The sequence below is a fragment of the Ixodes scapularis genome, unplaced genomic scaffold (assembly GCF_016920785.2).
Source record: "Ixodes scapularis isolate PalLabHiFi unplaced genomic scaffold, ASM1692078v2 PGA_scaffold0__279_contigs__length_252992795, whole genome shotgun sequence".
Taxonomy (NCBI): domain Eukaryota; kingdom Metazoa; phylum Arthropoda; class Arachnida; order Ixodida; family Ixodidae; genus Ixodes; species Ixodes scapularis.
In genome coordinates, this window is record NW_024609835.1 from 127,696,741 (window position 1) to 127,716,021 (window position 19,281).

At 43.7% G+C, this 19,281-nt stretch overlaps 1 protein-coding gene across 1 annotated transcript; it reads left to right on the top strand.

Annotated features, from left to right (window-relative positions):
- Nucleotides 1-231: 231 nt before the first annotated feature.
- On the top strand, nt 232-18,548 carry LOC8052440 (carnosine N-methyltransferase). The gene is made up of 7 exons (XM_002434597.5): nt 232-364; nt 1,918-2,131; nt 2,618-2,766; nt 5,029-5,169; nt 11,249-11,427; nt 11,975-12,195; nt 15,464-18,548. Exons 1-7 carry the CDS (start codon nt 264-266, stop codon nt 15,632-15,634), a joined length of 1,176 nt encoding a protein of 391 aa, XP_002434642.3. The 5' UTR covers nt 232-263; the 3' UTR covers nt 15,635-18,548.
- The last annotated feature ends 733 nt before the right edge of the window (nt 18,549-19,281 follow it).

The window sequence follows — 19,281 nt, forward strand, 5'->3', positions numbered from 1 at the left end:
ACTTCATCGAATTAGGTGGTGACTCGCGCCACCAAGCAAGCACGTTCACAAACAAAACAAAAATTGTTTAATATTAAATCAGGCTGAAAAGCAAGAATAAACGCCATACTATTCAGAACAGTCTATAAATTACTGTAATTTATTTGTAAATATATTGAGTTATAACTGTCATTTAGTCCTCTACTGTTTCAGTGGACATTAGTTTCTAGTAGCTTTTAGCCGTTTCAAGACGTGAGTGTTGGCTACAATGTCACTTTCAAATCATGGCTACCGATGTTGATGGTTGCGTGAGTGAAAACTCGGTTGACGATATTGAAGAAAGAAAACACTTTCAAAGAATTGTGAATGCTTTTAGGTCTTATAGGTAATTGTTTCATGCATTACCCCTTCGGCTTGGAGCGATATGCAGGGAGGTTGTTACAATAAAGATGCGTGTTGCTGGGTAAAGGGTACAATTCGGATAACTGCTAATCGAGTTCAAAAGTCAACTTTATCAAGTGCTGGGAATAATTTTGCTGTATTAAGAGTAATATCGTTAATTGCGTCGAAATGAATTCATTCGGCATCAGTTACACTTGCGGAAGATGCCACAGCGCGTGTATTGAACGTGGACTGCTGGATACTGTCCAGAAGCACGATTAAAAACAAAAATTATCCTCTTCTGATTAATGTATTACCCTCGTTTTACATTCAAACTTCGTGCAGTTTGCCAGATGTCGTGTGCGATACAAGCATTGCAGGTCTAGGCAAAAGAGGAAAGAAAAAGTACATTGCATGTTGTGACTGTCATGGTAAACTGGTTTACTGTGCGTTTTATTTATTTATTTATTTTTTCCCCGTGACTCGGTGTCTAAATCTGGCGTTTTAAAAACGTACCCCTTACCCCCCTTTTTCTTTCGTTTTATTCAATATTTTACTGCAGTTGGCCATGAACTGAACGAGAGTGTTTCATAATCTTGAAAGCAGGTAGCATACAACACAGTTTCCAACGGCTGTGCTGTGTCTAAATATGGTGTTCTACGTTCTTGGAAAACTGTTGAGGACCTGGGAGAGCAAAGACAATTTAGTTTTTCAGCTACTGCCAGATTTCTCCTCTCCTGTGAACTTTTCCATAGCCTCACACAGTATTGATTTTCTAGCGTGCGTACATGCTTTTAAAAGCAAACAACATTTTTTTGTTTGTTTTTAAGTCAATGAAATTCTAAACAGCTTTCATGTCAGTTTGTAAAGTTTCTAGGTAATAAAGTTTTCAGAGAAAAAGGGCAACCAAGTAAGTGCATTAAAGGGTATGTCAAAAACTTGATATTGAAAAGAGAAAGTAGTTTTTTGTAAGGGCTTGAGCCCCTTTATTCTCAATAAATTTGACTCAACATGACATCGCAGGATGTGCCCTCCAAGCTTCAACTTGGGCCAGTTGAAGGATCTTGTATGGAATGCGTCATTGTAGAAACACATTACAACAAATTACATAATAGCACAAACTTTTCAGAAGGTGCTGCTTTCAAAAGAAAGTTCTCGCAAAGACGTCATTTTTACATACATTTATTCTTTGTGGGGTGCTAGTTGTCAATTGCATGTCATGTTTTCTTTTTGTTTTTTTTCCAAAGGAAAATCATATCTTTTTCATGTGTAATTATTTATTCAAATGATGGTGAGTTGTGAGGTAAGCCTCAATATTAAACCAAACTATCTCGCAGCTTGCCCATAATGTGGCCGACCATTACAAAGGCTAAATGCCTGGACGCCTTTCTCCGTTGTTCCAGCCGGTCCTACAAACTCGAATTGGCTTGAAGCCAGCTCTCTTTCTCAACTTGCAAATGGAGAGTGATTGCAGTCTTAGTTTTTCTTGTGCTCTCCAAAGACGTCAAAAACGCGAAGCATCATGGCTGCCGTTCTCTCTGCTTCCCGCTGTTGCAGAAACTACTCCTTGAGGAGGCTGTGCAAGGCGGTCAAGTACCTGTCCAGCCTGTCCCTCCCGCACCAGCTGATGCTCAAGGGCTACAGGGAGCACCTGGATCGGGTCCGCATGGCCATAGACCACAACAATGAGATCCTCAAGATGGTGATTGGCAGCATCGCACACATGTTTGAGAACGCCGATCATTCTGACGACGTGAAGCCAACCAACCAGGTTTGCTGGATGAAAATTCATTTCTAGCACCTCCTGTTCTATTCTGCGTGTCGGAGAAAGAAACAAAATGAGCCGGCAGCCTGTGAAATGGCTGCAAACTTGCAGGACAAGAAAGTTTATCTTTCACCAAGAACGCTGACATAAGAGATAGAACGTTGATTGTCCAGCCGACCACAAGCTTCGTGTGTGTCTTGCGTCATGGCTTGCAATTTTACCATCTGCCTTTGTCATGCGCAAATGCAGATATGGTGTGTAACACATCTTCTTTTTGAACGAAAGGAACGCTGATATGGACTGTATTATTTCTTACTATTCTCCAATAGTTCACTCACATTTAGAGTACTTGGCCAGTGATTCATTCACCTCTCGTAGTTAAATTGTACCACATAAGACACCCTTTTTCCCCCATGTCGGATTTCCTATTGTAATATCGATGCTCGAAGTTTTCAAGAGCCTGATTCATCTTGCGTGCGCTGCTTCTTCAAGGTGCCGGCAACCTCTCTGGACATGGACAAGGTTCAGGGAGTCCTGAAGCAGTTTGTTCGTGAATGGAGTGATGAAGGTGCGGACGAGCGCAGGGCGTGCTTCCAACCCATCATAGACGCCATCGTCGAGCATTTTCCTTTTGAGGAGATGTAAGTGCCTTCATGCTTTTGGAACTAGTACTTTGCAGCCGTGACTGTTCCTTCAATTATAATGGTTCATGTGCATGGCATTTCCTGTACACTGGTATATGCTGGACAGACATGTCTTCTTTTACAAAGGACATTCTCTAATCATGTTTTATTTCTAGTCTGCAGTAACATTTCAGATTCTTTTGAGAATATTGGTACTCACAAAAGTAGGTGGGTAATGCGGTCTTATTGCAGTGTTCGCACCTTTGTTTATAATGAGCTTATTAGTAAAATATTATTCCAGGAAGTTTCCCACAAACTTCAACATTCAACATTACTGCTTGCAATAGCGGAATTGAATCTTTCACCAAATAAGATTGTTACAAAAGTTAACTCTGCCAAATTTCAAGAAATGCTCACTGTTTTTATTAACCATACTAATGGGACTTAAAATTTAAATAAGAGCTTTAGTTTTGTTGTTGCCTTAGTTGTACTTGTGTGTGCTTTGTCCTTAGTGTTTTTGTTATGGCCGTAAAATGGCTAATACCCGTTCCACACGGGCAACTCGAATGTTATTTACAACGAATGACATTTGAGCGGACGGCCAATCAGCGCGCGACACTCCGGGCGTGGCGCATTCCACACGCGACAGATTGCGAGCTGATTCGCCGATCACACAAATGTCATTCGTTGTAAATGGCATTCGAGTTGCCCGTGTGGCACGGGTATTAGTAGGCTAGTTATTGATACATGTTAAACTGGAAAAGCGCCTCATAAATATGTGGACATGAGAAAGGAGGGAGAGGAACAAGCACTATGCTTTTTTACAGAATTATGTTTTTTTTTTTTAATTCTAGAATTGTGTTTAGAACCTCCCGTGCATAATACCCAGAAACAGGTCCTCAAGGCACATAAATGAATAAATAAATAAATAAAGTTGAGTCAACAAATTAGTGGTTCATGTGGCACAGAAATGTGCCCCATGGTCAGGGCTATGGGTTTTCAGATGACTGAAAAAAAAATTCGAAAGACACCGATTAGTAAAAATTGTGTATTGCTTTTTAATTCTCAAAAATTTTATGTTCAACATACTTATAGAAAAAAGAAAAAAAAAGAAGCTTGGGACATTTAACACTTATACTCCTTTTTGTGTCAGGAGAAGAGCGACTTTTATGCATAGTTTGCACATACAAGTTCCAACAAAATTTGGTTGTCAGAGGAAGTAAATTTTGAGAACAAAGAGATTTCACTTAGGCAAAAAATTTCAACCCCTTGCTTACTCTTTTTTTTTTCCTTCAAGAAACGTACAGCAAAATTTTATTTTAAATGGTTAATTTGCAATGAAATAAGACAAAAATCTTTCCTCCACTTTCAGGTGTCATATTTTGCTCCAGATCAGGACTTTTGGTCTGAGTCCCAATGACGTGCAGATGCCAAAGTTGATAAAATGCTTACAGGCTTCACATGGTTTTCATTACTCTTGTCACTGCCCATCAAACTAACGTTCTATTCCTAAAAGTCGGAAGAGACGAAGGATTCGTCGTGACATACACCTGAGCATTAATCCCATTAAAAAAGGAGGTTTTTTATCTCCTTGTTGGCTAAAGTGGACCTCTGCGCCAAAGCCAAGTTGTTTTAGTGTGAATGCTCACAAGCAACTGCTTTTTTGTCTTGGCTAAATGGAGCATTTTGTCTCTGTCAGACAGCAAAACAAACGAGCAAACTGCATACAGTAAAGGTAGCAACATGGGTGGTTTAGCCATCTGCCAGAGAGCGCGCTAAACAAGCGCCGAAACCAGAATGTAAGTCTCACTTGTGGTCGGGTTTTATGGTCCATCAGGGGTGGCACGAATGACACTCGTTATTAGTAGGCAAGGGGTAAATGAAGTTATAGTATAGTTATGTAGAAAGCTCTATAAGTATAATGATCTTAGAACTGAATGAAATTAGATTATAGAAGAATGGTACCTTTTCAGATATTCTTTAAGTTTTTTTTGTGTTCTCTTCCGTAACCGGCGTTACGAAGCGTCTTAGTTTTTTTTTGCTAAAAAGTGTGCCATCATTCTTTACTGTTGCTTTGTAACAAGGCTATGTCCTCATTATTCATCCTTTATTCAGCCATTAACTAAAATTATTTGGGGCATTATTTTGTGGGCTGTCGACGTCCAATTGGTGTTTCCTCAGGTTAATTGAACAAATAACTCATGCTTTCATTCACTTTGTCCGGATGCAACTTCTAAGATTTTCTTTGTCTACACTTTTTGTCTGATCGCTGTCCAACAGTGACCCCAGAATGGTGAAGGTGCTCGTGCCAGGAGCGGGGCTGGGCAGGCTAGCCTACGAAATTGCCCGGAGGGGATACTGCTGCCAGGGCAACGAGTTCAGCCTTTTCATGCTGTTCGCTTCCAACTTCATCCTCAACTCGTGAGTTCAGATTCCTTCCCCCTCCTGAAAATCTTTCTGCATCACGATCATGTTTTTTTTTTTTATTTTTAATTTTTAACTTTATTTTTTAAGTCGCAATCTTTAGGGATCCTTAGCCACTGTAAATATTTTAGTCGTAAACTTCCTCTTTTTTTTTTCTATCGGAGTTTCTATGCATGTCTTCCCAGGTCTTAGTAGTTTTGAAAAACTCCTTAGCAATTCACTATTGGGAGTGTATGAGAGTACCCTAGCTATAGCATACGTTTTTGTGGGTTTTCATTATGCATGTTTTAAAAGCATTCTTAGGTTCTTTTTTCTCTTTCTCTTTTTCATTAAACGTCAGTTGTCAGTCAGCGCTCTATCTTGTCTCCTTTGTCTAACCTTCCTTCTCATATTTGCGCTGTTAATTCCACATAAAGATATTTCTGGGCATTGCTGTTATCTGTCTGTGGTGATAAGAGCAGGTGAACACAATTACATGCAATCATTGTTTTTAAACTGACTTCCTGAGAATCCAGGCAGGTCCTGCAGGAACCGTTAGGCTCTCATTAGTTATTTGTTTTCCAGTTTAAGCACTGTTCAAATAAATTCAGCCTAGCATTGATGCATGACTACCAATCAGTCGATCAAAGCTTTATTTTTCCAGACACACACTGGAGGGTCTCCTAGATTAAAATCTGCTAAAAGCAGCTTGATGGGTTCTGTGAACCCATTACATGAACAACAGCTTCGAGAGAGAAAAAAAAAGAGAAAAAGAAAATCCCTTCTTGCACATTATGCAATACCAACTTAACCATTAATCCTTAAAGGGCAACTCCGCTCAATTCCGAAGATTTCGGGATAATGAGTGATTTCGAATTAAAAAGCCCTAATAAAAGACACTATGTCGTTTGCTTCGCGAAAAATGGGATATATATTTTTAAATCTAATTTTAAACACGAGCGGAAATTGAAACCGAAACTTCGGCTCCGTCCGGCAACATTGACCTCGGGCCGCCAAGTACATGGCCATCACGTGGTACGAGATGTCACGTGATGCTCGGCCCAATGACGAGCGGGATGGGGGCGGGCATGCGGCAGGCGCGAGTGTCGTCTGCACTGCACTCTTCGCCACGTTTTGGTGTTTACGGCATTCGACGACGTCTGCACAACTGCGGCATAAGTCTGCGACTCGTGGACGAAACTCCGAGAGGCAATAATCACAAACGGTGAGACAACGACGGTGGTTGCGACGCGGAAGACGGCGGTAACGGCAGGACCGCGGCGGGCGGTTGGTCTGCTCCCAAGAAGCGCGCTGCGCAGACGCGTACGCCAATCACGTGGACACCGCTGAGCGCCGAGAGGCAACGTTGCTGACGTCATGCGCTACGCTCGATCGGAGAAGTAAAAACAAGCAAATGGGGGCCATGATGATGACATTTAGCTCAATGTTGGCTCCGCCCATGCCGTAGCCTTGACTGCGCTGTTGGTTGCGCCTGAATTCACCCGCTCGAGTTAGCCGATTTCGGCAACTTGGCGAGTTGCAAAGTTTGCCGGACCGTTTAAAAAACATTTAGACAGAACTGCGTCGTAATATTTGACGTGTGGTCTTCCTAGGCGATACTGAAGAGGACTGCATTGTTTTTTCAAAACCAAAAATGAAGCGGAGTTGCCCTTTAACCATTATTTTTTCAGTTTTTGACATTAAACATTTTTTTTTTTTTTATTGCACGTGCGACCCGGGCTGCATCACATGTCTTCACAATCAATCATCATCCTTAAAAACATGTATAATAAAAAACACGTGCTGCCATCTCTGAGCAGCACTGCAAACTAAGCTCTGAATGAGCCTGGGTCGTCCAAAACAGCCAAGGGGCGAGGTAGGGTGCACAAACAAGCCACACTCATCCTAGATGGTTTGGGGACGGATCTTGGAGGACGAGCTAGGCTCGTCCAAAATGGTTAAAAGGTTAAAGGGATACTGCAACAAAATTCTAGCACCTATAATATTGTCTAAATGTCAACCATGTTCTGGCCAGATCATGGTGACAACAATTTTTTGCTCGAAAAGACACCAAAACATTATTTAAAAGGAATAAACTGAATGTCGTTATGTCACTCTTACCTTTAAAGCAGCGCCACTCCGCTCAAGTACAGCGGTGAGCTGCGTGCGCGAGCCCTGTCGAGCCGGATTTCTCTTTTTTCCCAGCCTATTCAACTCCTGCGGGAAGCAGGGAGGGATGACTAAAATGGCCAGGTTGCAATGTGTTGACAACACCAAGTGGCGGGGCTTATAACCACGTCAGCCCCAAAGCAGCTTTGCCCGTGCTGGTCTAACTGATGTCGCGTTTCTTGCGACGTATTGCCCTCTTCGATGGCTGATCTTCGAGCGCTTGCTGGAATCGGTCCTTCGGAACGATTCCAGAAATATAGGCATCTGTTCAAAATACAAGCGTGCGATAGACCTGTTGCAAGACGTACAGCACCATGACAGCAGGGGATTTCGGGAAATCTCGGTACAGATTACGTGCTTTCCCCTTGCACCTCCGCTACTGCTCGTGAGTCGCGGCAGTTACCGCCAGCAGCTCTCGCAGCAATCCGCTATCCCTCCGTAACGTCGTACGTCGTTGGGCGGCATACCATATCTGTGGCAGCATAAACGCATCGTAACAGGCGAAGCTATTCACTTGTTTTAATACGTTATTTGTCGTAACTTACTTTCACATCTTGCAGTGTCACCAATTTCATTTATTTTGCTCTGCAACCATGGCAGGGTTCGACTAGGTTCGACAAAGCATTGGTGCAGCAGACGACAGAGCCGATAGAAAGGAGAGGGATGAGAAAGGGGCAGCCTCGCAAGATAGCCAGAGCGATACCCTCTTCCCTATTCCCATGCGCTCGTCGCTCGTCCGACTCAACGGCTCGAACGTTCTGGCCTCGGTAACCTGTGCCTGCTCGTGTGTGTCACGTGGTAACGGGAAGAAAGACGATGGGAGGGGCATACCGAGGACTCTGCGGCGCACACGGGCTTTTGGGATTTTTGCAAATGGTCTGTGATCATTAGCAGATGGAGCTTATCATGTTTACTTATTTCTGAAGGCGAGAGGTATATTTTAAGTTTGGATTCAGTATCCATTTAATAATACTAATACTAATAATAAAATAATAATAAATCTTTATTTAATGTGTCCAAAAACAACCAGAGTGGTCTTCACTTTGGTACACACATAAAAAAGGAAAAAAACCAAGTGAACAAACATAGCTGATCAAATGTCGAGATAACATAAAATTGACCACTGGAAGAGAAGCACAGTAAATATGCACGCTAAATGGTTGCTGTGTGGTATCTTAATTTTTTTTTTAAAAACTGAAATGCACTGAATATATCCAGGCTAGACAATGCACTCCTATTGAACAAAGTCTGAAAATAAGACATTGGCAACACACTACAAATTTAATGAACATAAAAAATTATAAAATGTCTAGTAACACGGCAAGAAACGTGAAAATTTATACAGCCCAAAAGAAAGTGAGTGTCGAACACCCCATTCACAACGTTGTACAAGAAAACTAGATCACGTTCCAGCCTTCTCCTTGACAAAGGCATGAAAGAAACTCTATTAAGAAGAAATTCATCATTATAATAAACGCGGCGTTGGAAGTGTCTATCATATACAAAGCGTATCAGCCTTTTTTACACGGATTCAATTCTCAACGGCTGCGTGCGAGATAATGAATTCCAAATAACTGAACCGAATTCAAGCCTAGATCATACTAACGCACAAAATAAACAAATCAAACATGTTGGTTTTCTGAACTGCTTAGTCATATGGGAAATCATGCCCAGCATTTTCATTGCATTTCCGACGATAAAAAACACATCAGCATTGAATGAAAGCACGCTGTCAGCATACATACCAAGATCCTTAACAACTGTCATGCGTTCAATTTGCGTTCCCCCTAAAACGTAGGTGAAAGGTATAACACCATGGCGTCGGCACAAAGAAAGAGCCCTAGTTATAAAAGGACCTAGAAGCAAGCTACTATTCGCTGAACACCAGCGCAGTATGTTAGTCACATCGCTTTGAAGTATGTTGTAATCAACAAGAGATATTACACTCATATAAATCTTAACGTCATCTGTGAACAGTAGTATTTCAGCCTTTTGGACATTTGATGTTATATCGCTAACAAATATCAATAACAGAAGTGGCCCAAGTATAGACCCCTGGGGGACACCTGAAGTTGAACGAAACATTTTTGAATGGGAGCCAGAAATGCAAACACTTTTCGTACGATATGAAAAAAAACTTAAACCACATGCATGATAGCGAACAACAACCATATAAAGAGCACTTGTTCAATAGCAGCCCATGGTTAACTTTATCGAATGCTTTAGACATGTCGAAGTAATTTATCATCTACCTGCCCCTTGTTCAAAACAACAGGTACAGAGTAATTTAAAAAGGAACACAAGTTGGTCTCAACCGACTGACCCTTCATGAACCCATGCTGCTTGGCCGTTAATTACTAACGAAAATAAAACATACTATGTTTATGTATCAGCTTTTCAAACACCTTCGAAAACCCGCACAATATTGAAACATAAATAATAACTAAATATAAGAAAATGCATCAAATCGGAAATATATATACATCACACTCATTATTAAGAAACATTTATTTAGAACTGTCAGGAGGTTGTATCAGTCAAACTATCCATTCCCTTTCATTTTAATGAACAAAGTTTGGAAGCTTTCGAGCAGTTTGATAGCAATGAATTGTAAAAGGAATTGTGGTTCCTTGGCACAACTATAGACTAGAACATTTGGGAGTTGAATTAATGACTCGCATTAATGATGAGTACTGTAATATTTTTACCTTGATGACTGCTGGTGAAGCATGGACACATGTGGGAATAAGTGTCTAGCAAAACCCCACCAGTTTTCACGATTATAAATTTCTAACTTTTCAGTAAGTTGTAATTCTAACACAAAACAGAGCTAGACATACTTTTCATAGATTGTGACAGGTCAGTAATCTCCCGTGATGAAGTTATCTCTCGATTAAACATTAAATTATTCGGTGCAAAAGAATGAAGAAGTAAAAGTTTTTCCCAGCAGCCTTGGCAAAATATTGAGCATGCTTTTGTGCTCATGCAGATCCCACTCTAAGGGTCGATAAAGAATGCGTAAATCTATCCTAGAGATTACCCACTGTCGAAGGTTGTCATAAGTACCCACTGAATTTGAAGGGTGGAGGGGGGCTTTTAGTTGGTGCTTTCCAGCAACATCTCCAGTGAGTGGATTTAATAGATGCAGCACAAGTGACTGCATCCTAATTGGGAATGATGAATATAACACTATTGGGCACAAACCTTTTGGTGCGTCTTGCGTCCTGTCCTCAGTTTTTCATGGAACATCCCCCACAGTCTTCCTGGCCTCGGAGTAGGGGTCCTTGAAGCACTCCTCAATAACCGGTCTTATACTCATGTGACCGGCTACCCAGTTTTCTGAAAGCTTTCTTGAGGTAGTTTCAAGCATGTACCGAATTAACGAGGGCAGATTGCCCAAACTCTTCCCTTTGTATCATGTCCTTTTCTCTCTAGTCCCAAAAGATCTTTCCAGAAAATTTCTGGAGACCTCGCGATCATTCCATGTTGCACCGCACGGCGAGAGGAATTGTGGGGCGGTTCTGAAGTATGCTCGAGCCTGTCTGCATGCTTCGTATATTCTGGAACAGGCACGGTCCATTCTCGCTTACCATTGCAAACACAAAACAAGGTTATCACATATTTTATTTGGTTTCTTCTGCCTTCTTTGCATTCGGAGATCACAAAACGTGAAACAAACATGAACTTCGTCTTCTATTGCGGGGTAGTCATTCACGTTCCATACAACAAGTCGTCATAATGCGTCGTGCGGACAATGACATATTTCTGGAACGGTCTATTGTGACAGACAGCTGCAGTAAGCTGTTTGGTCAGAAAAAGGAGTAGGTATGTAATCACCGCTCCTGTGGAAGTAGTTGGGCCGTGCTTGTGCTACGAACCTCCGAGCGAGGCGCGACGTTGCGACACGTGGCTCTATCTTTCCTCACAGGTGCAAGGGCACCAACCTGTACACGGTGTACCCCTGGGTGCACCAGTACTACAACCACATGACCTCGGCAGACCAGGTGCGGGCCGCCTGCTTCCCGGACGCCGATCCCACTGAGGTTCCCAGCGATGCCCAGTTCTCCATGGCTGCCGGAAACTTCGTTGAAGTGTACAGCTCTCAAGGTGCGCCCTCTCTCCTCGTGTCGCTTCTCGTCGGTTGTTACGCAAAGTTTTCAAGACTGGACCAGTCGATTTACCTCGGAGCGTGAGGCGGCACCGTGACGTGGACGGTCCAGGATCCCGAGCAGTGGTGACTGTCCCTCACGCCCCGTTGCTCGGCTTCGAATCCAGTTGCGCTCCCATGTGCTCCCTCTCCTCGCGGTTTTTCTAGTCTTCTTTGCTGATGCAGCGTTATCGTCGTTGTGGGAACATGACAAACACTACGACGTGACATTGTGACATGACCTGACGTCACTTGGTGTCAGGTGACACTGTGACGTACGTCATGCGACACTGTGATGGCTTTATACATCTACAAAACCCTTGCAATGTGCCCATCAGTAGCCTCCCTGCTGCATCCACAAAAAGAGGAGCGCGGAGATGCTACACGTAAATGCTACACATTTAGAACACTTTCGGGAAATTCCGAAGAGACAGTCCATTTTTTTTTTGTAGACAAACAAGGGGTACAGATTTTGTCGTTCAGAGCGGCTGTCTGCCTTAACTTCAGCCGGCCAGTGGGACTGCGTGGCCACCTGCTTCTTCCTGGACACGGCCCCCAACGTGGTGGTCTACATCGAGACCATCTACCGCACCCTGCGCCCCGGCGGCATCTGGGTCAACCTGGGGCCGCTGCTGTACCACTACGCTGACCTCCCCAACGAGAACTCCATCGAGCCCAGCTACGAGGACGTCAAGCACGTCATCCTCTCCTTCGGCTTCCTCATGCTGGCAAGTGCCCCCCGGGTGGCCCCGGTGCCTGCTGGTTCATGGCGCCGGGGAGCCTAGATTTAAGGGGGCCCTGCGAGGACTTTTTTACTGGTTTTTAATTTGCGCCGAACCTGACCGCACTGAATGTAGTAGCTTAGTGAAACTTTTCTTTTCTCGAATTTCGGTTTAATTTTAAAGTTATAGGCAAATTAAAATTACAAAAACAAGCAAAAAATAACCTTCTTCATGACGTCCTTGGTTGCTAGAGTAGCCGGGAACTAGAGGAAGGGTAGTGAGCTCACCAAGCGGTCACGGCTGCTGCACTCCGTGTTGACGGCTCAAGAGGACGCCACTAAAGCATGTTCTGGCTAGGCTGTATGAGGCGGGCAGCCAGGGCGGCTCGCATTGCATTTGCTGTGCAATTAAACACTAATTCGGCATGACACTTCATTGGCCACATACGACAGCAAACACGGGGTGAATATCAGTTCAGAACGGGAGCTACTTCGCTCTGCCATACCGCCAAAAGGCCAAACCGCAAGCCAAAGTTGCTCGCCGAAGGCCTTGAGAATGCTCGGAACCAGTCGGATCCTCCAGTTCGTACGACTGCAGCGCCGCCGCATACATCCGGAACCTTTCTACGCTCGCCGCTCGCTGGTGCCTGATCCCACTACACATTTCTAGTATGCGCCGCCTTTTCCACCGCGTGGTGGCGGGTATGTCGACGGGTTATTTCTTCTTTGCGTACTTTATAAACTGCATTTGTTTCTTTTCTGATCTAAAATAGGGAACAAAAACTACTTTTACAAAAATAATTGAAACGGTTCGCACCACTTATATCTTGTATTTCGACTAAAAAGAAGCTTTTAGCGGCTCTGACCAGTAGTAAGCCCAGGACCAAAGACATCACATATCGCGCGCTTTCGGCACCGCGGGTCGCCCCCGTAGGTGGAGGAGGTTTCCGCGTCATCCGGTTAAAATATGACGCACTGATATTTAGTTACTCTCTCCGTGCCCGCTGGCTTGCCCGAACCCCAAGTGACGTGGAAACCGCAGAAAAGATAGACGCTTAATTATGATTGCAGAGCCCCTTTAAAGGACACATGCAAAGGAAAAAAACATTTTTTTTAAACGGCTTAGATGGAAAAAGGACGGCATAAAACGATATTACAACGAAGAAAAAAATTTTTAGAGCTATATTTACGGCGCAAAATGAATTTGTAGTTGGCGCCCGCGGGCACCGCGGAAAAGTGGCCCGTATTTATCACGTGACTGGTCCTTATTTATCACGTGGTGCTTGCGCTCTTTCGGAAGCTTCCTATGGCCTCTAAAAGTAACTTATTCATCTTTGTTTGAAGTATAACAAAAAACCAAGATGAATAAGTAACTTTTAGAGCCCAAAGGAAACTCCTGAAAAAGCGCAAGCAGACGTGATAGACCTGTGCGCCGGTCAGACGACGGCGGCGGCGCCCCGAAGCAGACTAACTTTTGCGGCGGCGGCGACGGCGGCGTGGAGAAACGCGTTGAAGCAGCGTTCGCACAACGCTCAGCGTGCGGCAGCGACGCAGCGCGGCGGCGCGCGGGCCTACCACGTGACCAGCGGCGGCTCCCGCGAGCGCCAACTACAAATTCATATAGCGCCGTAAATATCGCTCTAAAAATTTTGTTTCTTCGTTGTAAAATCGTTTTACGACATCCTTTTTCCATCTAAGCTGTCTAAAAAAAATGTTTTTTTCCTTTGCATGTGTCCTTTAAGGGAGAGATCAACTCAAACTATCGAGACCATTTGCAGTGTAACGGCAGACACCTTCTGCACAAATTAGTTGCTTACTCACACACGTGCGCTGCCGCGCAGCGAGGAAGATACCGGGTGGAAAGATAAAGCCAAGTTTGGAGACGCCTGCAGCTGCAGACGATAGACACTTTCGCCTCCTTCTCCTCGCAGCTCGTGTTGCAAACGCGAGCCGTAAACCACGTGCGCAAACGAGCAGTTGGAAACGCACTCAAATCTGGGCACACTATGTGGCGCGCTTTCGGCGAGCACCTGCTTGGATCCCGGCCCAAAAAGAACGATAATGCTCTCCCAAAAGAAAGAAAAATGCCTTTAGACGTTTCTAAATTCTTCTTGTTTCATCTTCTTAAATGTGGCTCGTGACATATGTCCTCTATAAAGCGGCATATTTTTTAATAACCAGAGGAGTTGAAACTTTGCACTTTATTTATTCTCTTCATCCAAACATTGTTGCCATGTTCGATGTGACCATTCTGTCCTCTAGTTGCGGACAGGAAGAGAGTGGCAGGACGTCTCCTTTCATTATTTGGCTTCCGGCACGCGCTCATTGCCTTCCCCCGTGCTTTGACTCTGGATGCATGCTTGGAGCTCACGAGACACCGAAGCATCATTGAAGGCTGGAAGCTCGTGCTGGAGGTGGGACAACCGAGAGACCTCCCTACCGTTCTCAACCTGTTAGTGACTAGTTAGTGACATCCTGTTAGCAAGTTGCCTAGCGACTTCTGCTATTGTCTCTCTTTTTCTGTCAAAAAGGCTGCCAGTACCGGGATGCGGAACAAAACAGTTGTTGTGGAAAGTTCTTTAGGGAGGAAAATGAAGAGGTCCATGTGCTCTGTGCGACTACTTTTTTTAGCACTGCATTCAAAGCACCCTTTTTGTTTTCGTCTGCGGTTTTGCTTCTGCTTTGTAGCCGTTGTTCTTCACTGTCGCTGTTACATCGTGTTGCTATCGATACTTTAAAATTAAGCATCTTACTTGTTTTGTTGATTCTTGACACTACAAACAATCTCTCTGACCATTTAAAATGTTTTAATATCCTGGCCTCTGCCATAATTTGCTGAGAAAATGTCCATTGCAAGTTTGCATCCTTAAAGGCAAATTAAAGTTAACTCCAGTGCCTTTTAATAATCCCTCTATTGGTGCTTGGGGAGCCTGGATTGTGATGCTATAATTTAGGAATCATGCTCCATCCCCCGGGGTCAATCTATAGGAACTTCTAGAGTGTGGGGTGGCGTGAAAATCTTCCTCGTCAGGGTAACTTTTTGGTGAGAAAACAAATATTCAATAGAGGGAGTGCTCAGCTTTGTAATTGAATAGTTTTTATTTGCCTTCCAGATTTTTGGCTACGTAGTTAACATTATGCAAATCTTCTCGGTCTGGCAAAACCACGAGACATAGCTCATCTCGGTCATGGCGGCCCGTTTTGATAGTGAGAGTCTTTGCCACATGACCGCTATTTGGAACTGATGGCAGTTTCATTTTTACTTTTCTTGACAGAAAGAAGAGACTGGACTGCCAACTCCGTATACGCAAAACCCCACTTCTATGATGCGGTACGAGTATCGCAGTGTTTTCTTTGTCTGTCAGAAGCCTGTGGATCCAAACCCTGCATCTGAAGCCACCGAGACTTCTCAGGCATCGGATGCGCCAAGTGACGACTCCTCTTGATCATGCGTGTAGCCAGTGAAGTGCAAAGGAAACAACATTATCACAATTGTAAAATTATAATTGATGCTTCCATATATTTCAATATGACATTGGGTGTAGGTGTGGTGTGTAGTATATACAGGATGTTCTCTTAGAGTGCCCCAAATTTTGAAAAATGGGAACTTGCGTTAGAATTTGTATTTGCGACTCCAGCAAAACGGACGGCACCTAGCGGGAAAACACTTGGCTGGCCGAAACAGGTCGCTTCACGATTTCTGCTCGTCCCTCGTGGCTTCCGTGATTGCATGCTGTCGGCGGCTGGCACGATAGCCGCTGAAGTAAAGCGAGAGAAGTTGCGTCGGCTGTGTCCAAAGCAACGGAAACAGCAGCAATAACAGGACCGCAGATAAAACCATGACTAAGGCCTGTGGAATTAGGCGCACCTTACATTGCTTTTTATGTTGTGTGGGGCGAACAGTTGTACCGGCGAAATTGTCATTACTGTCGTATCAGCATGTTGCCGAGGTAACTTGAAAGGCAGCCTACGCAAATACTTGAACCAGACATTGCGCATTTATTAACGTTCATTTGTGCAATAGAAGGACAGTAGGTAGTTGTACTTTCTTTGCTTCCCTGAAAAAGGTCAAGCCCCTGGAAGCTCACTTTAGCCAATACACCACCACAGGTTTGAAACTTAGTGAATAAAAATCGGGGCATACGAATTTGGAGCCGATGCTTGCCTGCTGACACCCAAGTATTGTGCATTGAGCTGTCACATATCACTGCACAACCTGTTTTTGACCTCCATATTTACTAGGGAGTGGCGACCTCTATAGATCGCTGGAGTTGCGAAGAGCCTTGAGGAGTTGGGGACTCTAGACAAGAGGTAAAATTTGTTAATTAGTTAGCTAATTAAATATAAAGCCTCAACTATCTTTTTAAATTCTTAGTTTTGTGATCATCATGTGGTCAGAGAATTGACAGTCAACCTCCTTTCAGCCTAACCGGGATGTAAAATTTTGGTAAAAAAATTTCATATGGGGCAAGAAATGTCATTCTTGTGCGTGGCTTCAAAGCGAAACTAACCAGTGAAGAATGCCTAGGACAGGGGTTCTCAAACTTTTTGGTCTCACGGAACCCCAGGAAGCCTCAGAAACTGCCGCGGAACCCTCCCCCCCTCCATATTTGCCGACCGAGAAGCAACAGATGCACAATTGTAGGCAATTCTGCTTGTGTTGCTTCCCATATATCCCCACCATATCAATCGCGATGGCAGTACATAGTGAGATGAAGGCGCTTTGCATGGTCCTGCCGCGCAGCCTGCGGCATGGGGGGGTTGCAATCTGGGTGCTCGCGGAACCCATGAGACCTGCTCGTGGAACCCCTGTGTTCCCCGGAACCCAGTTGAGAACCCCTGGCCTAGGACATTAATTCTTCTGTCCTACTCCTGCTCCCCAACTCGCATGTCCCCAACTCACGTGTCCCCAACTCACGTATCTGCAACTCGCATGTCTGCACAACAGACGTCAGCAGTGCGATAGAAGTGCAGAGCAGAGAGTTTGACGTCCCGAGTGCGCTTCATTGGTTAGTTTTGATTTGATGCTGTATACAAGGAAGACATTTCTTGCCCCGTAGTGCACACTACAATTGTTTTAATCATCATTTCATGTCATGGAGGCTTATGAGGAGGTTGAGTGTCAATTCCCCAATAATGTTATGCCCCCCCCCCCCCCCAAAAAAAAAAAAAAGGGTTAGTAGAAATTTTTTAGTTAATTAGCTAACTAATTAACAAATTTTGCCTCTTTTTTAAAGTGGCCCCATGGTCCCCAACTTAACCGCATGGCTACAAAAATGCTAAAACAAGTACCTTTTTTTTAACAAATTCTGGTCCCTCTAAAGAAAACCAGCCTGCATATAGGATAGGAAGGTCAATTTTTTGGTGGGTCAGTTACCTCAGATTTGTTACTTTAGCATTTTTCTCCTGCATAGAGCGAAGCAGTTGTATTTTCTTGTTCCCCTTGCATTGTTGCCAGGGTAAGTGAGATGTTTTATTAGCAAAGCACAAACCAAGTGTATTTTGATTTCCTATGAAACATTATATTTTCTCAAGGAATAGAGCACTCGAAAATTCAAGATGAGGCCAAAGCCTATAGTTACAAGGTAATAGAAAAAGAAGCAGTGATATTTATGAGTAAAACATGCAGTGAATGCACAGTAGATCAAAGGCACAAAGAGCCAGTTAGGTGTGCTCTTTATGAAGACCTTGTGGTGCGAGTGCTGTGAATGTGCTTAGATGATGCCAAGGTCGAATGTTTTGTATCGGAGTGCGTTTAGTAAAACTCTTTCAAGAACTTCCATTAGCATTCTTTCCGTTTATATATTTTAGGTGGAAAATGCTACCCTTCATTCGTAACCCTCCAACACAGATTTCTTTTTTTTTTTTTACGGATTTTGGAAGGATATTTTACAAAGAAAGTAACGTTAGAAGCTTGCCTGGTTCCAACCACTCTATTGGTGGACCTGAAGGTTTCCCATGTAATTAAGGAGGCAAATGTTTTGTCATGCAGGCAAAGATGAACAACTGCATAAAATCCTTTACATGCATATTTATGGTGTACAACAACCGGCATGTTGGAAACCCCATCCAGTTCAGTTATTTTATGTTACCTTAGTTACCTTTCTAGTGGCTACCTCTGCTATGTTTAAAATCTAGTAATAAAAATATATTGTAGGCAACATTCCTTGTTTGTACTGTAGCACTGTTGTTTTCAAGAGAATGTTAACATTGGACAGCTGGTTTTCCAGTGTAGGAGGCTGCTCACATCGTGGTATGAATGTAAGCTTCTTTACACACGTTAGCATATCTTTTATTTTTTTAAGAGCCACGTGGAACCACTGTTTCTGCTGGCGTATGATTGTTGGGTCTGTTTTGTTCGGGTACATATCACAAGAGCGAATGACATTTTAGCGAATGGCGACATTTGAGCGAATGGTCGTTTTAGCGAATAACGGGGGCGCGCGTTAACCCATCCGTCGCGCTGCGCTTTACGCCGCTTCGCGGCGACAGTCTGCGGCAACTCATTACAAAAATATGAACTCACTTGGCCCACCCGAAAACGCCGCTTCGCGGCGTCCGACTATTCGCTAAAGTGTCGTTCGATGAAACGTGGGCGTTCGCTAAAACGTCATTCGATCAAGTGAGTGCCTCCCGTTTTGTTCATATGTGAGTATCAAATGTCATGAAAATGAGACCATGAATATTACTGTGAATATAAAAATGCGTGAACCTATGACCTGTTAGTTAGGAACAAATCTTGCATGAAGTTATATATTATTTGTACGTGCACAGAAATAAATTAAATATTTGTAATCTTTCAATATTTATGGTGCCTCGTTTTCTCACAAAATCTCACTGTTTCCCGATACGCACAGTGAATCGTAACGTCTAGGCCACACATGGAGTAGACATTCATGAGAGCGACCGATCAGGCCGAGGATCGCGTTTTGACCGTAAGAGGCTCTCTCTCACATGCACGAATGTGGATGCCGGGTACGTGCAGTCCGGTCTTCGGACCTGTGCATCTACTGTGCCTGCTCGATTTTATTGCACACACTCGTGCCACAAGATCGGTAATCTGATATGCGGTGCAGCCGAACTCGGAGCGCGC

Bases quoted from the DNA above. Each gene is read 5' to 3' on its own strand.
- LOC8052440 (XM_002434597.5), top strand. From the start codon at position 264: ATGGCTACCGATGTTGATGGTTGCGTGAGTGAAAACTCGGTTGACGAT. The intron at 2,132-2,617 runs GTTTGCTGGATG...TGCTTCTTCAAG, and splicing joins ACGTGAAGCCAACCAACCAG to GTGCCGGCAACCTCTCTGGA. The intron at 12,196-15,463 runs GCAAGTGCCCCC...TTTTCTTGACAG, and splicing joins CCTTCGGCTTCCTCATGCTG to AAAGAAGAGACTGGACTGCC.